Source organism: Cibotium barometz, chromosome 20 (genome assembly GCF_041138505.1).
Source record: "Cibotium barometz isolate CiBa-2024 chromosome 20, ASM4113850v1, whole genome shotgun sequence".
Lineage (NCBI taxonomy): Eukaryota > Viridiplantae > Streptophyta > Polypodiopsida > Cyatheales > Cibotiaceae > Cibotium > Cibotium barometz.
This window is the reverse complement of record NC_141065.1, coordinates 24,290,594-24,311,846: the sequence shown is the minus strand read 5'-3', so window position 1 is coordinate 24,311,846 and position 21,253 is coordinate 24,290,594. Positions and strand designations below refer to the sequence as shown.

Below are 21,253 nucleotides of genomic sequence, written 5' to 3'. Positions count from 1 at the left end.
TGCCTTTATGGATTTATCCAAAAAAACATATTGAGTTAGATTTCTCCAGCACAAAATTGAAGGGAATAAGCTTTGGAGATTTCTTTGGTGAATTAACTTTTTTTTTAACTTATTGTGCTCATTGAGTATGGATGATTGCATCATTGAGATGTTTTATAAATACTATGACCTTCATGCTACAACATCCCATGCATCATTAAGATTTTATTGTGCTCATTGAGTATGGATGATTGCATCATTGAGATGTTTTATAAATACTATGACCATGCTACAACATCCCATGCATCATTAAGATTTTTATAAATATTATGACCTTCATGCTACAGCATCCCATGCAGGAGATTCTGCCTTGGATGATGTACATAGATGATGTTGATGTATTCTTGTAGTCTCATAGGTCATTTTTGCTTTGGAATATTTCAGGAAGTTTTCTTACCCCATCACATTTCTCATTATTTTTACAATGATAAAAGTTGTAAAAGAGAGAGGGCTTTTTTTAAAGATATTTTTTTATATAAATGAAGTTGATTAAGCTCCTAAAACCTAACTTTTGTTTGTAAAATTATTATGCTTCATTGAGCCTACAAACACATATTTTTTTATATAAATGAAGTTGATAAAACTCCCAATAATCCAGCCTTTATTTGTAGAATTATTATGCTTGATTTAGCCTATAAACACATTAAGGGTATGCAATTTTTTGCTACTTCTTTCTCAAAATAAGATGTAAACTTCATTAAAAGAGATCTCTCAAAACTTCTCTCTAGTGTTGAGCTAAAATTTGTCTAACGCTCGTATATCTTAGGGATATTTAAAGCTCATAAAGGAGAATTTAGATGGAATACTAGTGCTAAAAATTCCATCTATTTAGAGATTACAAATCTTTTACAAAGCATTTTTTCAACTTGTGTTCTCCAATTACAAGCAAAATGCAAAAAAAAAAAGCATAAAGTGTTATTAGCCATTGGGACATCGATACAATCCTTTTGGATTGTGAACTCGTCCTTAGATGTTTTTATCAATCTTCCTAAAACAATCTTTAGTGTACGTGCTACAAATATAAAGAAGGGTTATGATTATATTCCATGTAAAGGGGAATATGGCATTAAAGTGGTTATGAGGCAAATTATTGAATGGGACTTTAAGGAAGCTAGAAAGACATATCTCACAAATAAAAATTTGTTGGCTATTGAAAAGTTAGGTTCTTGGAGTAACTCTAAGGTGAGCAACCTTACCTTTTCTTCCGAAATTATTTCCTTAATGATTGGCTTTTGATCATGTATTTATAATTAGGCTCAAAGAAGGTATACACCAACAAGTTTGTGGCATACCTATGGTCTTCTCATGCCCCCCTATATGGTGCAACGTGTACCTTTTTATTTTGGGTTTGAGTTTTGCAAAAGACTTTGCAAACTTGAAAGATAGGATATATTGAAGCATTTTAATTTCACTTTTGAATACTTCGATGATCTTTTTCTTGTGAATGTGCCTAACCCTACTATTTTCTTTCATAGTGAGGTTCATCTGCAAAGAGCTCATTGTTTCCCTGCCTTTATGGATTTATCCAAAAAAAAACATATTGAGTTGGATTTCTCTAGCAAAAAAATTGAAGGGAATATAAGCTCTGGAGATTTCTTTGGTGAATTAACTATTTTTTTGAACTTATTGTTCTCATTGAGTATGGATGATTGCATCATTGAGATTTTTTATAAATGCAAGCTGCTAGCTTTCCATGCCATCAAGTTCATCCATATGGCAACAAACTAACCAAAGGAGTGGTCTTACAAGGTCATCTTGTTAGAGATAACCCTTGCCCTTATTTAACCAACAAGGTTGAGCTTGCCGGTCAAGCTATTTGAGAGCTAGTACAATATTTTTGTACTAATGGTTTTAAAAGAGCAAAGTTTTGGAGGCTTATATTAATTTTCTTGAACAATTATTTTCCTAGAATAGTTTAGCAATCTGTATGTGTGCATCGGGGGTAACCTTGCCTTATTAAGGCCTCCTTGCCACATGTATTGTCAACTCCAAAAGGAACTTCACCATTTGGTATGCGAGATAAATGATCAGCCATGACATTCTTTTTGTGAAGCCTCACAACAACTGTGATTTATCAAATTCCAAAAGGATTAACAACCATCGTGAAATACTTCCTATAGCACATGGTTTGTTAACAAGGTATAACAATGCTTGATGACCCACATAAAAAAACAAATTTATTAGCAAAGCAGGCAATGCCAAAATTTCTTTATAGCATAAACCAATGCTAATCCTTCATATTCTATAGTGGTATAATTCATTTTAGTCTCATTTAGTTATCGGCTTGCAAAGCTTATAGGGTAGTCTATCCCATGCTCACCTAGCTGGTTTAGGACACATCCAATGGCAAAATTTGCCACATTAATGCACACATGGAAAATGACATCCCAATTCGGCACTCTGAAGATTGGAGCTATAGCTAGAGCGTGTTTGAATAACTCATATGCTTGATCACATTCTTTAGTCCACTCAAATACAATGAGAAGATTATAGAGGGGATGAGCTATCTTAGCATAAAAGAGAATGAAATAATAACCCACATGGCCCATAAATATCTAGACTCTCTTATAGTTTGTTGGTGGTGGTAATTCGAAAATAAATTTAATTTTTCTTTTGTTAGTGGAAATACCATTTTTGGACACTATGTGTCCTAGGAGGATGACTCCGTGTTTGACCCAAAATTGGCATTTGAAAGGATTAGAAAAATGTGATAAAGTCGACATCTTTCAAATACCCTTCTTAGGCATGACAAGTGTTGTTTTAAGACAGAATGAACATATAGATCATCTAAGAAAGTTTCCCAAAACTCTCTTAGAAATTCTTTGAACGCGGTATTCATAAGCCTTTGGAATGTGGCTAGTGCATTGGTCAACCCAAAGGGCATAACACAATAAGCGTACACACCACCCTTTGTCGTCCACAAAAGTCGTTTTAGTTTGGTTCTGAGGTGCAATAGAAATTTGATTGTAGCCTGAGTAGCCATCTAAAATGTTGTAGCCTGAGTAGCCTGGTCCTTAAGTGCAATAAAATTTTGATTATAGCCTGAGGAGCCATCTAAACCTCCTTGCCTACAACTTGTTCAAGAACATGCTTAAACTATGACAAGGGGTAGTAATCTCTATGTGTTGCAACATTAACTTGAGTATTTAGGTTATAATTAGATGAAAGAGCACTAGAAGATCAACGCAAAATGGCATTTGCTACCAAAGATGGAGTTTATGTATACAAAGTAATGCCGTTCAGACTCATGCCCCCATAACATTTCAGAGGCTTATGTGCACAACCTTCAAGGATTATTTGAGAGAGTTTCTGGAAGTTTTCATTGATGATTTATGTATGCATGCACAATGGAAAGAACATCTTAAGGCTTTAGAAAAAGTGTTGTAGTGGTGCAGGTTGTATTGCATCTTGCTCAACCCCCACAAATGTCAAATTTAGGTGAAGCATGGGGTGATTCTTAGCCATATTATATCCAATAATTGTATCTCCATAGATGAAAGTAAGATCAAGCTCATATTGGAGCTTCCCACATCAACAAATTACAAAGGAGTGCAAAGATTCATGTGGGGAATGTGGGTTACTACTGCGAATTGGAGTGTTGGAGACTACAATGCCTAGGGAAGAGAAAAAGACTATCTTAAAGTTTGTTGTAGCACCAAAAGGGGCTTTACTAGAAATTATTTTGTTGGGAAGAACCTACATCAGAGACATGAACTTCAACTTCACCTCTTCAATGATGAGGACCTTTGCTCAGAAACAAGAGGAGAAGGGAAAGGATGCCCATGAAGAATTGCACAAGGAAAACAAAAGAGGTTCCAAAATCTTCCAAACAAGCTCAACAAAGGGCTGATTAATTAACTCTAGTAAAAGCAACTCAGAGAATAAGAGTGCCTTGAAAGTGGGTGCCTAAGAAACTTCTAGCATCTCAAAGCTATTATGAAGGGGCCACACAAATCTGGGTAACCAAATAGCTTACTACGGTGGCATCAATTCAAGCAAAGACACCTAAAAGGGCAGCAAGTGAAGCTCAGTTCAAACCGGTCAAGACAATTCAAAAGTGGATACCCAAGCAAGCTGAGCAAAGTACAAAGATCAATGCCAAAATAAGGAAACAATGGTGTGGATTAAATCTCAATCGACTTCTATGAATACTATAACCTTGCTGGTGCCAACACCACTCACTCAAGAGATGGAGAACAGGCCAAGAAGGGGGTAGACTAGTCTTAGGACAGCGCAAAAGCATAAGTGGTTGGACAAGATGATAGATCAAAAGATTAAAGCTCATACCAAACAAAGACTACAAACCCAGTGGGACTCAATTAGGAAGATTCTTCCAGAGATGGCACAGATGACACCACTAGAGCTGGAGCTTGATTTGCGCAAGATATTGGAGCCAAGTTCGTTGGATGGGGGCTTAAAAGTTCTCAATTTGAGGCCAAGGTGAGTGCTTAAAGGCTCAAGGAATGGACTAGGACATGTCATAAAAGGGTAAAATTTCACATTTAGAAGACAAATTTGACACTTTGGGATTTTTTGCAAAAATTTATAATTTGATGGATTTTAGGTATGATCCGACGAATTAACCAAAGTCAAAGGTAACATTTATAATTTGACAGATTATACGATAATCTAACGGATTAATCTAGTTGTTACATCTGGCAGAACATGCAACCAATCACGTATAATTCAACAGATTTTAGTTATAATCCGACGGATTATAGTCAGGTGGATTCTACATTGTGCGGCTATAAAAAATGACCCAAGTGTAATAGCAACACTTAGTGAAACTGTTGCAAAATTCACCCTTGCCACTAGTCAAGCACTCTATAGCACTATCAAAGCACTCTACCATCACTCCATCACTCTCGCTCTACATGAAGCTTTCCATAGCTTAATTTGGTGCGGTTTCTTGGTTTTTCTCTACTTTTTTTGTTTTTCTTGCACTAAGCTGAGCTTTCACACTCTCTACTGGTGGCTAACACTAATTTCTCTCCTCGTCACATTGCTCTCCTCTCTCTCATCTCTATAAAATCACTTTTTCTCTCTACCATTGGTCGTATATGCCCTCGTGTTGCATTCTACCGACGTTAATACCCCTCTCTCCCTACACCGCACCAAACTTAGCCTAAACTCTGCACTATCTCATACTAAGAAACCCAAGTCACGTTCCCTAATGGTGGGGTTAGGGGTAAACAATCCAACGAACCAGCTTCAAATTTTGAAAAGATCGATGATGCTTTCACAGTTTTTATACTGAAAATCAAAATCAAATGAGCTTGTTCTTAAGGTTGTCTGAAGCTCAACGGAGATGCTTTACCGGGCAACAGGAACCGGGAATCATTCCGCCATGCAAGCCAGCGAGACGCTGCGAGCGTTTCCTCACCAGGCAACACCACCCTCCCTGCTGTGCTTCAACAGAAGGCGGGTCATCATGATGACACAGGAGGAGAACAGTGAAGAAGTGGAGCCAGGAAAGCGTCTGGACAGGAGGTTAGTAGAGCCAGGCAAGCTCTTCGATCGTGAGAAAGAAACGGCATGTCTGAAGAGGTTTGTCACGGACAGCTTCAGACGGGGTCGACTTCTCCTGTTAACAGGACCAAGAAATTGTGGAAAATCTTTGATCTTGAAAAAGGTAGCTGCAGATGTGAAGGATGGGGTAGTGTTGGTGAATATGTGCACTGGCGCTGCCTACAGTCCCGATTTCTTTCTCCAGGAATTCCAAGCAAAGCTTGCTGCCTTAGATCGTGGCACCGGCACTGCTGGCAGGATCCAGAAGTTCATAAGAGATGCCTGGAATGCAGTCGAAAGCGAAGCGACTCTTGGCATCCAGGACCCAAAGACAGGCTCGCAATCAGGTGTCAAAGTGAACAAACGAGAAGGTGTTTCAGAGTTATGTGGAGGCGCATCCAGAAAAACTCATCACGCTGGTTTTGGATGAGGCGAACCTAATGCAGGCTTGGCTTTCAGGTAAAGACTCAAAGGACACCCTAGACTCTTGCATGAAATTCTTTACCTACATCACTAAGGAAGCCCGTCTAGCCAATGTGGTGGTCCTTGTGAGCTCGGACTTCTCTTTGAATTTCTGGTTGAATGATGAAATTGGTGCTGACAGGTTCTTCTGCCATGTCATTGGCGACTTTCCTCAGCCGACTGCCCGTACCTACTTCGAGTGCCTTCTAGAAAAGGCTTGCCCGGATACTTTTTGGAACTCCTCCTTTGGCATGTTTGGAGGAGCACCTTTATTCCTCCGAACAACTGCAGAATTTATACTGAAATATGGTGATCCATGGAAGGAAGAGGTGCAGGAAGTTGGTGCAGCATGGAAGGAAGAGGTGCTCCATATGTACTATCAGGCGCAAGATCAAACCGACATGGGGCTTTCACCGGACTCTCTTATTCCACGGCTAGTTCCTCCTTCCTGGACAAAGGAACTATATGTGGAGGTTCTTACTGAGATGACCAGACATAAGAATGGTGTGATGTCATGGGATCAACTGAAAGGTAAGTTCGGGATGAAAGTTGTCAAAGCATTTGTCTGCTATAACTTCATTCAGTATCGAACCAAGTCTTCTTTGTGCAAAGATGTCACATGGTATACGGGCAAGTGGCCTATTGCGATGCCTCCGTCTCAGTTACATTGGCTTACCATCAAGCGGCTAGTTTCAATGCAACAAGGGCAGGATTCTGAGGTGTTTGGTTGGAAGGAGTTGATGAGGCTTGTCCTTGAAGACTTCAACAAAATGACCAGCTTATGACCATGGAATGCTCTGTGGATTCATATGCAAACATGCTTGCAAGTTTTCATTGCTTTCAGATACATATTGCTCCAGTCTGCCTTTATCAAGATGCCCTCAGGCTATTTGCCCAACAGGGTTTCCGATATGTACGACTAATGTCGTCGTCATCTGCCAGTTCGAGTTTTCTCCTCATACTACTGGCCTCCACAGCAGTGCATCTTTGTCACTGTTCGATTTTTTTTGGCCATGTCTTCTTTTTGCTAAAATGATTAGCCTTACAAGATTTTTTCTGTATACAATCTGGTAAGTTGCAGTGCTTCTGCAAATCTAGTGCAAAGTTGTATCTGACACGAGATTTTGAGTTTGCCCTTTGATCATTTTTTTTTGGGGGGGTCGGGGAAGGAGGGGGGGAGGGGCTTTGCATGGTTGATGCTGCGATTTCACTTCTGTTTTTTTCTAAGAAGTCATCAGAGATGCCATGCCAGTTATATATCATACAGTTTGGTTTTTTTTATGTATTCTCCATGGAAACAAAGATGACCTCAAGCTACTCGTCCAATAAGGCTCCACAGCAGCTTTTTGGATTTTTTTTGGCTGTTAGTTTTACATGACTGCTCTGTATACAATCTGGTAAGTTTCAGTGTTTCTGCGAATACATCGGCTAGGTTCTATGGTGGTCTTTCATTGTTTGCCAGTTGTAGAAGAGAGCTTGGTGTGTGTGCATATATATAAGTAGCTATGCATTGTAGATTATACAATGTCACCTCTTGTCTAAGCAATCATCAGATATGTCATTCCAGTTGCTATACATCATACATTCTGGAGACATCCAGGGAGGTGTGCTGATTCCTTAATCAGATTTTGACAACTTGTATGCTTCTGTGGGGGCAGCAATCACCTTCTCTAATAAGCATTGGTGATATAGATTCCAGTATTGAAAATGACAGTTGTGCTCACTGATTCCAGCATTGACTCTTGTGAAGAAAGGTACTTAGTGTGAGGGCAAAAGGATGAAAGGACCAGATGTACGAGAGACCAAAGCAAAACAACACAACATGAAAATGGGTGAGTGTACAAGAGGCCCTTTGATGTGAGGTGACTTTGAGTAGAAGACTAGTGCAAAAGCAAAAAGACAATGTCGGAGCTGAAGCATGGTTGATGACGAAGGTGCACGTTGATGTGAGGCAAAGGCACTCCAAGAGGTGGTCGGTGTCGAAGGCTCACGTCGGTGGATGGAGAGGCACTCCGAGGTGGTAGTGGGCAACGGAACGTGTAAGCCCAGCGGAGCGTGCCGTGACAAACTCAACCACTTGTCCAAGAGATAGAGATATAGAGAGAGGGGAGAGATAGAAGGGAATAGGGATCTTGCACAGTACACCACATTGTGCGGGGAATAGACCTTGTCCCCTTTTAGGAATTTATTCAGAAACAATCCACAGGCACGTTGGCCAAGATCAATACAATCGATGAATACAAAACAAACAATTATGCCGATGTAGGATATCCAAATCAATGTCGATGTCAAGGCATGAGATCTCTGATGCCAAGCACACCAACAAGTCCAAGTCCAAGTCCAAGTCAGTCCAAATCCAAGTCCAAGTTTCATGTTCATGTCCGAGCTTCATGCCCAAGCTCTATGTCCAAGTTCCATGTTTATGTCCAAGTTCAAGTAGTCCAAGTTCCCATGAGTAATCTCCACAACTCCTACAACCTTGTCAATGAATAAAACCATGGAAAAGCTCTTTCTCGCAAGAAAACTAATATAAAATCTATTTTAATGGTTTTTGGATAATAAAAACCTCCAAAAAGCAATTTTTAGGATTTTTGAAGCAGTTCTGGTCGTACATGTCCGTATAGCTCTGTACATGCGTCCGTATCGCCCATGCATATGCCCATACAAGTTTAGGGTTGACCCTACATCTGAAAAGCAAGTTGGAGAAGGTGTTGATGGCAAAGAAGGTCTCCATGATCATAATGATGTCCACACACACTCCACGATCTCCTTCAATCTTCAATGATCTTGTTCATGGTACAACAAGAGAAGTCCAATCCTTTTTATACTTGTAAGAGACCTTGCTTTTTGGCAAAAAGCCTTCATGCTTTTGCTTTGCCTTTTTATGCTTTGCTTTTCTCTTTTTGCCTTTGCTTTTGCTCTTTTTACTTTTATTAATAAAATATTACTCAACTTTTGGTGCTTTGCTTTTCTGGCTTTAAGGCCTTGCTTTTTGGTCTTAGAGTTGCTTTTGAGAAAGCGTCTTTTAGCTTTTTTGGTCCGGCTCGTCTCCTCTTTTCCAATGGTGCCTTGACTCGCGATTAATCCTGTTTGACTTTTACTTTTTGACCAAGAACGGAACTTTTTCTTAATTAAACCTTATGGACCCTGTCCCATGTCTTCCACTTGTCTAGTGTCCAGGCATGGATTTCATCATGTGAAATAGAGCTAGGAGGACCAAATAGTTACAGAAGGTGAAGTGATGCAGACTCTAGTGACAAGGGTGCTACAGTACCTAATGTCCCGAGTGGTGTAGTGGTGCAAGCTCTGGTGACAAGGGTGCTGTAATACTTGAGTGGTAGTGAGGAGCAGAGAGGGCTATCGTCCCGATGATGTGAGATGGTGAGCAGAGAGGGTTGCTATCCCGAGGTGAACTGGAGAAGAAAAACTCAGATGTGCTGGAGCAGAGAGTCGGCAGATATGAGCTGATGTAAAACGCTGAAGTGCTCTACTATAACAGAGAGTGGGCTGTTGTCCCAAGGTGTCAGCTAATGTAAAACGCTAAAGTGCTCTACTGTAGCAGAGTGGGCTGTCGTCCCAAGGTGTGAGCTGATGTAAAATGTTGAAGTGCTCTATTGTGGTAGAGAGAGTTGTTGTCCCAAGATATGTTGCAAGAGAAACATTGGTGTTGGAATGGTGAAGATGATCTGATGTAGTGCAGGCGCCGACAATAGCAGCAGCAACAGGTGTGTGATGTGGTGGTGACTTAAGTGATCACCAATGTGGTACTAATGTGGTGCTCCTACTGAATGATGAAGCGAATCTATATATATGGTGGTGTGATGTCGGTCGACCCAACAGCAAGTCCCAAAAATCCAAAATAAAACCAAATAAATCAGATAAAAATTCCCTTTTTAGGACTAGAAAAGTATCATTTTCACACACTAAGATGCTTGGGGGACATTGAATTTCCACAAGGGTAGTGTAGCTTGTTAAATTTGTGATATGATGAAAAATCCATGAGATCAAGAAATGGAGAGAATCGGATGTTATTACATTTCAAAATGGAGCTGTTCCATCATGTAGCTTAGGCTTCTCTTTTAGGTCTCTCTTGACCATGGCATAATCATAGTCACAAGGAACATGAAATGGGGATGGAGAACTAGGACGAGAAAGACCATTCCTTGTGACTATTAGAGTGAGTGACGAGCCTGACTCACTCTAATAGTCACTAGGTTCAATGAAATCGCCTGCTAGTGACCTTATTTATCATTAGGGTGACCTCAACATGATAATGGTATGCCTAGCTTCTCATGGATTGAAAGTGTACTATTTTAAGTCTCTAAGTTAGCTTTTTGATTTTCCTCCAGTAGAGAGAGAATGAGCCATTGGATGCACTCCTAAAGGCTTATGAGAGCCGACTCACTATTGAGACTAAGATTCCCAAGAAGCTACAAGAGTATCCGAACCAGTGTTCACAAAAAACCCGCAAACCCTTACAACGCACCTGCAAAATTCGTGATCTCACTTGTAAATTTTATTCTTGCAATTTTAAAAATTGGCAAGATTTTAAACATTTTAGTGAAAGAACCTATAAATATTAAAGGAAAACTCGTAAATTTTAAAATTGCAAGTTTTAAGATCTGAGAAGAAAAATATTCTGGGTGAACACTGAGCTAACATCAAAAAATGACATTGGCTCTTTGCCATTCTCAGGTTCTCCTTGTTTCAAGAATCTGAGACTCTTTTGAATTCGAGTCCGAAGATTCGGATTTTCTTGAGTTCTTCTTTTTGCCTTGCTTGCGTAATCTCTTGCTTCTATGGCGCTTTCTTGTTTTTGATTTCGAAGTCTTCTCTGATTTATCACTTGCATTCTCTGTGTTTTCTTCTTTCTTTCTAGCTTGAGCTCTAGTCAAAACACGTACTGGAGCTGTGTGTCTCTCGTTCTCCAATGTGCCAGGAGAAGGAAATACCTCAACATAGTTCAAAGGGGCTTTTCCTATTAATGGAAATACCTCAACACAGTTCACTTCTTTCTTTTAATGTGTAATGCCTTGAAACTAGTCATTTTATGGCATCCTTGTTGTACGAAGTTTTTAGATCGGTTGATGATGAAAAGGACTTGCACAAAAAGAGAAAAAAACTGCATAGCTTATTTAATGATGTGAGTTCTAGTGTGCCATCCAAATGAAGAATGCTTTGCTACTTAACTAATAAGTGAACAAGTCAAAATGATCAAATAATGTCACAAACTATATCTTGATATCTAAAATCTTGTGACACACATCTAGTGTAATCAAATAAAAAATCAAGGTACAATATAGATTCAAATGATTTGATGTATCGCATATTTGTAAGTTGTGCTTTTGGTTATTGTTCATTCAACTCTAAACAATTTGTGATACCCCTTTACTTGGTTTCGATGAGTTACTCAACATTGCAGTATCTATAATCAACAAGTGAATAATTGTTGACAAACTCTTGCCTGAGTGATTACTTAACCTCAACTGCATCTAGCCAACGGCTCTGCCCGCAGGGTTGCGAGTTCAAAACTCACCCTTCCTCTACGGTGTAGAAACTTCTCCAAAAAAACCCAAAAAAAAAAACCCTCAACTCGCATTTAGAAAGTATGCATACTTTCATGTGCATGTGCATGTGTGTGCACACAAACACATAAGAAAGAAGTGAACTGTGCATGTGCGTACATTTCATGTGCATGTGCGTACATTTTATTGATTTATTTGTATTCAGATATGCACGAACACACACACGCGTGCGCACATCCATCCCCTCACACACACACACACACATCCGTCTAATCATGTGCATGCAGACTGCGAATGCATATAATTTCTAAAATTAGGTTGTTCAAGACAAACTCCAAACAGGGGTTTTGAAGCAAATCATGTACAAAGAACACTAGAAGAACTGCCAGGCATTACTAACTACAAACGTAAGGAGAGTTATTTCAGAGAGATTATTTAGTTTTTCACTATGCTGGACTTCATCACATTCATGACTAAATAAAAAATGATGGATGATGCCATGAGAAAGACATCACATTCATTACTTATGGATGTTGCCACGAGAAACGCTTGAAAAGGAGAGAAAAAAACACTGCCTGCTTCTAGAAGTAATACTGATGCAGTTAGATTATAAAATCCGCAGCCATAATGAGAAAGCTCTGGTTGGGAAAAAATGAAATATGATCATGATAATCCACCACTACTGTCGACCCCCATTTAATTGTGTGATGTTAACATTTTTCTATACCATATTAAAGAATCCAAACATGCCATATGTTACCTTGTCCAAGATGGCCTAGCCCATCGGTCCACATTGCTAATGTATTTTTCGTCGACTGGTTGGTTTCTCAACTGCCAAGCGATATATCCAATATATCTACAATGTCAAAATAGTTAAGAGATTTGGAGAAGAGTTACAGTACAAGAAGATACTCCTTACCGAGGAGTCTTTCTGAAAAAAGAAAAGAGGATACAAATGCTAAAAGGTGTGCTATGACGAGAGCCGCAACCATCCAAGGAATCCAGTCTAATCCCCGGTCTTGACTCTTCTGTGTGTAAGAGGCACTTAACTTGGGCATCTTGAACTTCCACTCTGTCCAATGACCACACCATCACAAGCCAGAAACATGTCAAAATGCTCTTTAAACATCACAAGCCAGACCTTACAAGCACAATAATCTACTTTACTCAAAACAGCAAACAGGTTAGCACTATCCCAGATTCCCACCCTTCTACTAAGTGCCATAACATTCAACACTCTTGCCAGCAATTGCCTTGCGCTTCTCATGTCACCTATCTCTCTACCTAGTAAGCCCTCTAGTTCAGTGTTCTACATGCCAACAGAACCATATAATTTTTACACTGCTGCTTTTCCTTTCCATATTTTTTTATTCTTTTGCTTTGCCCTGCTTTTTTCGTTCTCCGACATTGTAATAGAGCGGCACGTGAAATGGATTTGGGTGGCGCCCGCGGAGTTTCGTCTAAACACTCTTGACCATTAATATAAATAAACACTTGAATAGATAGCCACAGCCTTGAAACAAATCCACATTATCACCATCCACACTCACTTCGCATAGAAACCACAATAACTGGAAAAAGAGCATCCACAATGCTAAAAATATAAACTCTGCACTTGTGACACTGCACTCGGGCCAGAATGGGCAAGCACCCATCATTGAGTTGTAACATGGGTGCTTGCGGAAGCATATTTATGAATTGAATGATCGCAATTAGCGCCTAATCAAAGACCTAAATCCATGCACAAACTGCTTCTTTTTCATGCTCAATACACAATAGAGAGATGACCTAATCTACCATGTATTAATAACATGAAATCTATACAATATTGAATAGAGATACTCACTGGTAGCACTACTCCTAAGTTCTCAATGACTCAATGATGATCAATGACTGAATAGGCTGAAGCTTAGACTCCTATTTATAGTGTCTAATGTTGGTGAGTTGGCTACCAACACTACCAACCCTAATCATAATGTCCAACTAAGTGTGTTCACACAATAACCCAATAACTATCCACACTGGGTTGCTCATTGGACGCCTGGACAATATTACAATGATCTAGCACAATAGCCCTTACAAACACATGAATCCGGCCATGTACTCGACCTCTGATGTGACCAATGAATAGAAGCATGTCCAACATTCCGGAGAGAGTGCACGTGCGTCCCCTTCTGCTTAACTTGAAGCACAGGTGCAATTGATGCTCCACCACTCCACCCTGGTACAGATCTTCTGGCAAACTCGCTCTCTGCTCCACATACCAGTCCGAACTCAATAGCATGGCTACTCGACCTGTTGTCTCCAATGATGTCTCCACCACTGTCTCGTTGAGATCTACAGGCACCCCTTCCCCTGGATGCTCAGCTAGCATGGTAGACAACACTGTGGAATCGCTCATCTCATCCTCCTCAATGGACTTTGGGATGGTTGTCACCTCCAAGCTTGGTAGTGTCTACTCCTTGTGCTCATCCTCGTGAATTGGCTCCTTTCTTGGAAACCCTTTCATCGATACCACTTCGTCTCTTGAAAGCTTTCTGACATCCTCACACTCCCTCTTGTTGAGCTTCATCTATGGATGGACTTACCACTGTATGTGCTGCCTTTCTTGCTTAGATCTCTAGTTGGCAACCTGCCAACTCTCTCCCACTACTGGATACTCTTCTTACTCCCCTCTATCCTATATGGCGCCACTATGGTCTTGTAGAGATCAATGCTGGTGACCATGCTTTCTCCCAAGATACCAAATAGCTCTCTAACATCTGTTGAAAGTCCATGTTCTTTACCTACCGCAGATGTACTTGAAGAAAAGAAGCACACCTTTGTGGTCAAGGACTAGGTGAAGGCTTCATCCTTGCACAATGGAGGAAGGGTGGGCGTAGTCAATTGGTTTGTGCATCGAAACCACATATACCCGGCTGTATAAAAATGCTACCCTATCTGCCCCCTCCGTCCACAAACTCGCCGGCCTGTGGCACTCCCTTGGAGGCGCCCTTCTGCGTTTTGCTCCTGTATATGGCCGCCTGCTGTGCGCTGTCTTGCAGCCTGAATATTCTTACAGGCAGCCAGAGTGCCTTGGCGTTGGCTCAAACTTCATCCTTCCATGGCAGGACCAAACATATTGAGGTCCACTTTCACTTTGTTCGTGCGCTGGTTGCCGACAACATCATTACATTGGAGTATTGTCCTTCTCGGGACAACAATGTTGATCTCTTCACCAAACCTCTTCCTCGAGATACTATTGATCAGCTCCTTACCCGTATGGGAGTCGAACCCCCGTGCTAGAGCTGAGAGGAGATGTTGGGCATGTCATCTCCAGCTCTCTTTCACTCTAATTTATCCCCTTTTTATCCAGATATTTATTTGATATTTTTAGGAATCCCATGGCTTCTACACCAACTATCATCTCTTCATCCATTCCTCAACTTCCGAAGGAATCCATCTTAGATGGAACCAATTATCTTGATTGCGCACTACAGATGAAGACTCTCCTTCGATATCATCGGCTATGGAGTATTGTTTATGGTACTAATGCCTCTCCCGATGCTACTTCTTCTCAAGCTGAGATTGATGCCTGGGCTGACAAAGATGTAAGGGCTCATGCCTTTATCTTCTTCAACATAAAACCCTCTATTGCTCATCAATTTGACGACATTGATAAGGAAACTCCATAAGAATTGTGGGATACCATTCATAGGAGGTATCACCGTGAGAACTCTGCTCAGAAGGTAGCCTTGGAGAATCAGCTCTCCAACCTAAAGATCGCCGATACTACTAACATCATGGATTCTGTTACGGAGTTCATAACCATTCAGAAGCAGTTTGTCTGTTTCGGGAGCAGAGCTACCGACGAGGACTTTGTCAATCGGCTCCTCGCCAAATCGCCCAAGACTTTCTTTACTTTTTGTGATACTATATCACTTCTTCCTTCTACTCCTGATCTACATACCATTGTTGGCATGCTTCCGGATAGGGCCATGAGAAATAAGACCAGCCAGTGTACTTCCGAGACCATTCTTTACGCTAAGGGAAAAAGCAAATGGCGGTCCAAGGTTTCCACGAGCAACAAAGGTGACTCCAAACCTGCTAACAATCCCGCTCATAAGGAGCTTACTTGTCATTGTGGTCTCAAAGGTCACATTCAGCTTGATTGTCGCAAGAAGAAGCGAGAAGGTGGTTCTGCTAAGAAACCCCCCAATCAAACTTTTTCATCCACCAACCAAACTCAAAAATCCTCTTCCACCAAGAAGACTGTCTTCATCAGTATTGAGGAGCTTCCTCTTAACTCTCTTGTTCCTTCCACCTCACGTCTTACGAATTGGGTGGTTGATAGTGCTTCCAACTTGGAGGCCTCTTCGGTTGGTAATGTGCGACTTAACTCTTCCCCGGGCCAACCTTCTACCATTCGAGATGTGCTTCATGTTCCCAAGCTCTCCAGCAATCTCCTCTCAGTTTTTCGGATTGCGGAGAAAGGATATGGTGTCTACTTTGACAATTCCGTCCTCGAGATCATTGACACCAACACCTTGTAGATTGTTGCCACAGGTATCCAAGAGGGTGGTCTTTATCGAAGAAGAATCGTGTGCTCGCTCCTAAGCCCCCCAACCCCCCCCTCGGGGTCTGGTTTTGTTCCGCCTACGCCCCACTCCCCCTGTGCTAGTGCCTGTGCCCCCCCCCCCCCTCCCCCTTTTTTGTTCTGTCCTCTGTTTTGTTTCTCTGCCTGCCTCCTTTTTCCCCTCCTGTGCAGGTTGATGCTTCCAAGCTTTTGGGGTTTTTGGCTTTATTCGGCAAGCTTCAGTCTTTTCTGGTCTTCACCCTCAGGAGGACTCCATGGGAGTTCCGTCATCCCCGACCAAGGCTACTGTTGCTTGCATTTCATTCTCCGAAGTGGATCTTTAGGTTCTAGCCACGACTGTTGCCTCACTTAAGGCCTCCACCCTGGTCTGCAAACTTGTGTGCGGACAACTTAGGGATCTTTTACAAGCCAGCCTCATTGGCGAGCCTGCAAAGATCACCGATATTCACCCTCTGGGACACGGATACTACCAGGTGCAGTTCGACTCGCCATCGGCGTCAGACCGGGTCATGCAACTGAGTCCCCTTGCATTGCGTACAGCACAGGCCTTCTTTGCACGGTGGCAGCATGGCTTCGATCCAGCTTCTGACCAAATGGCTGGCGTTTCGAGCTTCCCACTGACTATTTGTTTCCCAGGCCTTAGGAAGGAGTACCTTCCTCTTCTCCCGATGATTGGTGGTGCCATCGTGAGAGTACATCACAGCCATTCAAAGGCGCCACAAGAAAATCCTACTTGTGTGTGTGTGTGTGTGTGTGTGTGTGTGTGTGTGTGTGTGTGTTATATGAGTTTTTCTTTTGAAAAAAGGTCTCCCAACCTTGACAGCCGTGGGCAAGCCCACATGTCTTGGTTGTCCCCACCGAGCTACGAGCTGAGCTAACTAGTTGGACGTACCCATGATCCACACAGCCTTGAATGTGTATGCGTAACTTACCAAAAATAGGCATGACCTGCACTTCTCTACCAACAAAGGCAACCCTTGCTTCAATTTGAGGACCCATGTCCTCCACTTCAATACCCAAAGCAGCTGCCATCTGAGTGAATATGAAATTTTCAGATGCACAATCATCAAACATGAACAAAGCGGGCTGATCTTTGAGCTGTCCTCAAGCTTTACATACAACCCTATCTTTGCTATCACGTGAAGTGTTGCCCTGTACATCCGGAACCATATGCACATTGAGCTTTGATGCATTTGCATTATCACGCTTCTTCTTGTTTGGGCATGCCTTTGCAATATGCTCGGTGCTACCACAAGTAAAGCATTTCCCCTCACTCATATATTGCTTTTTATGCTCCGGAGTGAGACCATAGTCTCTCAATTTGAAGGGAGGCTTCTTGGTAGTGTTATTTTGAGCCTTTGGACCATTTTTATCTTGGTTTTGGTCCTTTTTAGGTGGTTGTCCATCATTTTGCAGATTTTGGACAGTCCTCCCTTTGCCTTGAAATGAGGGTTTAGCCTTATTGGATCGACTCAATTTGAGTTCCAACTGCTCGGTGGCAATGGCGGCTGCGATTAATTGGTGTAAGATATGACCAGGATACATTTGTAGTCCCGCTTTGTACACGGGTTGCAATCCCGATTGAAACCTTCTCTTCCTTTCCGCCTCGGTGACATGCATAAATGGAGACACCTCCAAGAGCACTATTATCTCTTCCAAGAAGAACTCACTCTAATTGCCATTAATGACCAACCTATGCTTCCGGAGTTCTTCAAACACATTGGCCAAATGCCTCCTATGCTCCTCCTCTGTGTGTGAATGCACAATCATATCATCAAAGAATGTGCCCACAAACGCTCTATGAGGCCGGAAAATCTTGTCCATCATCCTGTTAAATGTGGCAGGAGCATTTGTCAAACCAAAGGGCATGACCAAGAACTCATATAGCCCAAAAGTGGTCCGAAATGCTGTCTTATGCACATCCTCGGGTCTAATGCATATCTAATGATACCCGCTTTTCAAGTCTATCCAACTAAAGACTGTGGAGCCCTGTAAGCGGTCCAATATATCATCGATCCTCGGAATAGGGAATCGATTCTTGATGGTGTTCTTGTTTAGCGCCCTGTATCTATACACATGCGCCAAGAACCATCTTTCTTTTGCACTAAGAGCACAGGTGAGCAAAAGGGTGATGAGCTAGGCTGAATCAACCCCTTTTTCAACAACTCCTGTACCTGGCTCATAATTTCCTCTTGTTGGGCTGCACTAACACGGTACGGCGGTCTATTTGGTGGGGTACTCCCCGGAATTAGATCAATAGCATGATCTTGTGGCCTTTCCGGAGGAAGTTCTCGTGGCAATGACTTGGAAAAACAATCCTGGGACTCACGTAAGAAATCAATCATGTCTTTATCTAACATAGACAAATTAGATTTAGACTCATCATCTTTTGCATCCTTTACAAAAACCAAGTACGCGGAAAGATGCTTTTTCATTACTGATGAAATGGCCAAAGCCGATACAATAGGAACAGATTTCCCTTAACCTTTACATCCAAAATATGCTCTTTCTCTCTATGAGTCAAACTAATCTTCTTGTTGTACGTATCCACCACCGCATGTACTCTATGGCACCATGGCATACCCAACAACACACCTATCAAGTGGCATGATAAAGAACTCCTCCCTGTCCACATAACCCTGCACATGAAGCCTCAGCTTCCCAATAATAGGGATAACGGGTTCTGCATACCCAAGATATTAGCCTCATACAAAGGCACCGTCTCCTCTGCGTGGATCCCCAATCTGCCAGCCAAATCCGGTGAAATAAATTTGGCTCTAGCACCTGTGTCAAAGAAAATCACGGCATTCTGATCTCTCACTTTGCCCTATGCCCTGCACAACTCAGTCTCTTCACCACCTGGCTGTTCCCCAACAAGATCACGAACTAACCCTGCAGAAGGCTTTGGTTTCTTAGACTTGGGCTCCCCTTTAGTGTCAGAGTCCTTTTGGGACTTACGCTTGGGACAATTAATAGACATATGTCCCTCCTCAGTACAGAAAAAGCACTTCCTAGCATTCATCAAAGCCTGTCTCTCCTCAGGAGTTCTCTTGGGCATTGGTAACTTCTTATACCGCTTCTCTATAGACCCTTTTGCATCACGCGAAGCATGCCCTGACTTTTCAGATTTCTTGCTTGTGCTTTTATTTCCTTTAAATCCAGATGAGACTCCAGTGAGTAACACATTTGCCGTCATAGCATTCTCTATCATTTGCGACATATTTGTTACTCGAGTCTTTATGCAATAGTCACGCACTTCCTTGGGTAGCCCACAACAATACTTCTCAACCTGCTCAAACAAAGGCACTGCACGATAAGAAGTAACTGGGAGTAAAGCTTCCCAAAACTTCTTATTATAATCCTCAAGATTTTCACACTTCGATGCATCCAACTTGTGCCATGCGGTCATTACATCCACCTCAAAAGTAGATGTGAGCCACACAGAAGAGAACACCTGTTTAAACTGTATCCAAGTAGATGGTGCTATGCCCGGCAAAAGAAGAGTCGACCACCACTGCAATGCATTGCCCTTGAGAAAAGTCGCAGCTTTTCTCACCTTAGAGGATTCCGTGTAATTTCCACCAAAAAAAGCAGCATCAAACTGCTGTAAAAAGGTAAGTGCCTTTAGCTTGTCTTTGGCCCCGCTGAATGTGTCAAATTTCATTGCAGCTCCCCCTTCCTTATAATCCTTCGCCTTACCCATAGGCGTTAGATTATCGTAAGGAAGTGGCTTCACAAGATTGCTACCCCCAGCATTCATGCCCATCATAGGGTCAACATTGCCAATTCCCACACCTGGCATACCATGCATTCCTGCTGATCCCCCCATGTTTCCAAACATACCACTATGCATACCGGGCTGCATGCCCCCATACATGTTCCCTTGCATTCCGGGCTGCATATCACCATACATATTCCCCTGCATACCAGGCTGAAAATTAGCTCCCTCCTGAGGGTATCCCCCAGTCATAGATTGGAACACGGAACCACCGCCAAAATAGCCTGGATGCATAGACTGATGCGGAATAGGTGGCTGTCCGAAAAAGGAACTCTGCAGGTTTGCACCAAAAGTGTTCTGCATGTTAGGAAACGGTCCAAAAGCAGGATCTTGTGGGAAGGCACCACTATTGCCCTGAGGTGGGTTCCCAGAACGCTCTTTCTTCTTCTTCTTCTTAGGTTCAGAAGGGGCTCTCATAAATTCAGCAAACTTCTCACTTTGTGTGAGCTGCACAAACACATCCACTGCCCTTGCCAAACGAGCTTTAAACTGGGCATCATCTTCCTCTTGACCTGGCATGTCTTCTGGCTGCGTTACATCCTCATAACGTGCATCTTCTGCAGCCTGTTCTCCTACAAGTATATCCTCAGATTCATTTCTCTTAGGAGAGGTCTCCTGCTCTTCCTCATCCTCATAAAAATAGTCATCTTCTGAGTCTGACATCTTGCTGAAATTTTCAACAATGGCTTTCCTCGAGACAACCACGAGCTCACCCCCTTAAGAAAGTTGATGATAGTCCCGGCAACGGAACCTTGAAACCGGCCTCTGGTAGAAACCAAAGTGCGGTAGACTAGCAGTCACCCAATCCAATTGTAGTCCAAACAATAAACAATCAAACAGGAGCTAGAGAGCTCCAAAACAAAAAGGCGAATGACACCTGTTGGCCCCAAAGCTTGGCGCCCCTTTCGGTACTTCCTTATTCAATTTCAATGGAAAAGCTTAACTGAGTACAACAAAGCCAGTCAAGGAAAAGAAACCTGCATGTCCAATCTGGCAACCCTCAAGACCTCTTAGCATAGAGGATACACACATAGATCTGTGTCCCACAAAAGCAACACATTGCTGTCTCCTCTAATAAACCAAGACAATGCAACCGGGAAGCCTTGAGCATGCATCTGGCTGTTCCACGATCGTAGCCTCCAACTCAGCCAAAGAACAAATCCACAATCTAACTCTGTTTCCACCCTTCAAACTGCCACACCCCTCCTCTCACAAAGGGCCAAAAGAAACAACTCCGAAGCAGTTGTAAGCCAGTGGAAAGAGAGAAAGATATTTAGCAGGTACACTGTTGTCCCTCAATCCAATCCTCCTTAGAAACACCAGCCCTGAGAGTATAGAGTATGCTCACCTGAATTGCGGCCACCC

General features: G+C 42.1%; 1 protein-coding gene and 1 long non-coding RNA gene across 2 annotated transcripts in view; one reads left to right on the top strand and one right to left on the bottom strand.

Moving 5' to 3' along the window:
• Positions 1-5,345: 5,345 nt before the first annotated feature.
• On the top strand, positions 5,346-6,289 carry LOC147627686 (uncharacterized). The gene is made up of 2 exons (XM_086815115.1): positions 5,346-6,006; positions 6,152-6,289. Exon 1 carries the CDS (start codon positions 5,348-5,350, stop codon positions 5,975-5,977), a length of 630 nt encoding a protein of 209 aa, XP_086671241.1. The 5' UTR covers positions 5,346-5,347; the 3' UTR covers positions 5,978-6,006; positions 6,152-6,289.
• A 5,662-nt stretch (positions 6,290-11,951) lies between these two features.
• LOC147627685 (uncharacterized) overlaps positions 11,952-21,253 on the bottom strand; it is a 29,277-nt gene continuing 19,975 nt past the window's right edge. The window contains exons 2-3 of the long non-coding RNA XR_015268291.1: positions 12,488-12,606; positions 11,952-12,390 (exon numbers count right to left, since the gene is read on the bottom strand). This is a non-coding gene — a long non-coding RNA (uncharacterized LOC147627685). The remainder of the gene's footprint in view (positions 12,391-12,487; positions 12,607-21,253) is intronic.

Bases quoted from the DNA above. Each gene is read 5' to 3' on its own strand.
- LOC147627686 (XM_086815115.1), top strand. From the start codon at position 5,348: ATGCTTTACCGGGCAACAGGAACCGGGAATCATTCCGCCATGCAAGCC.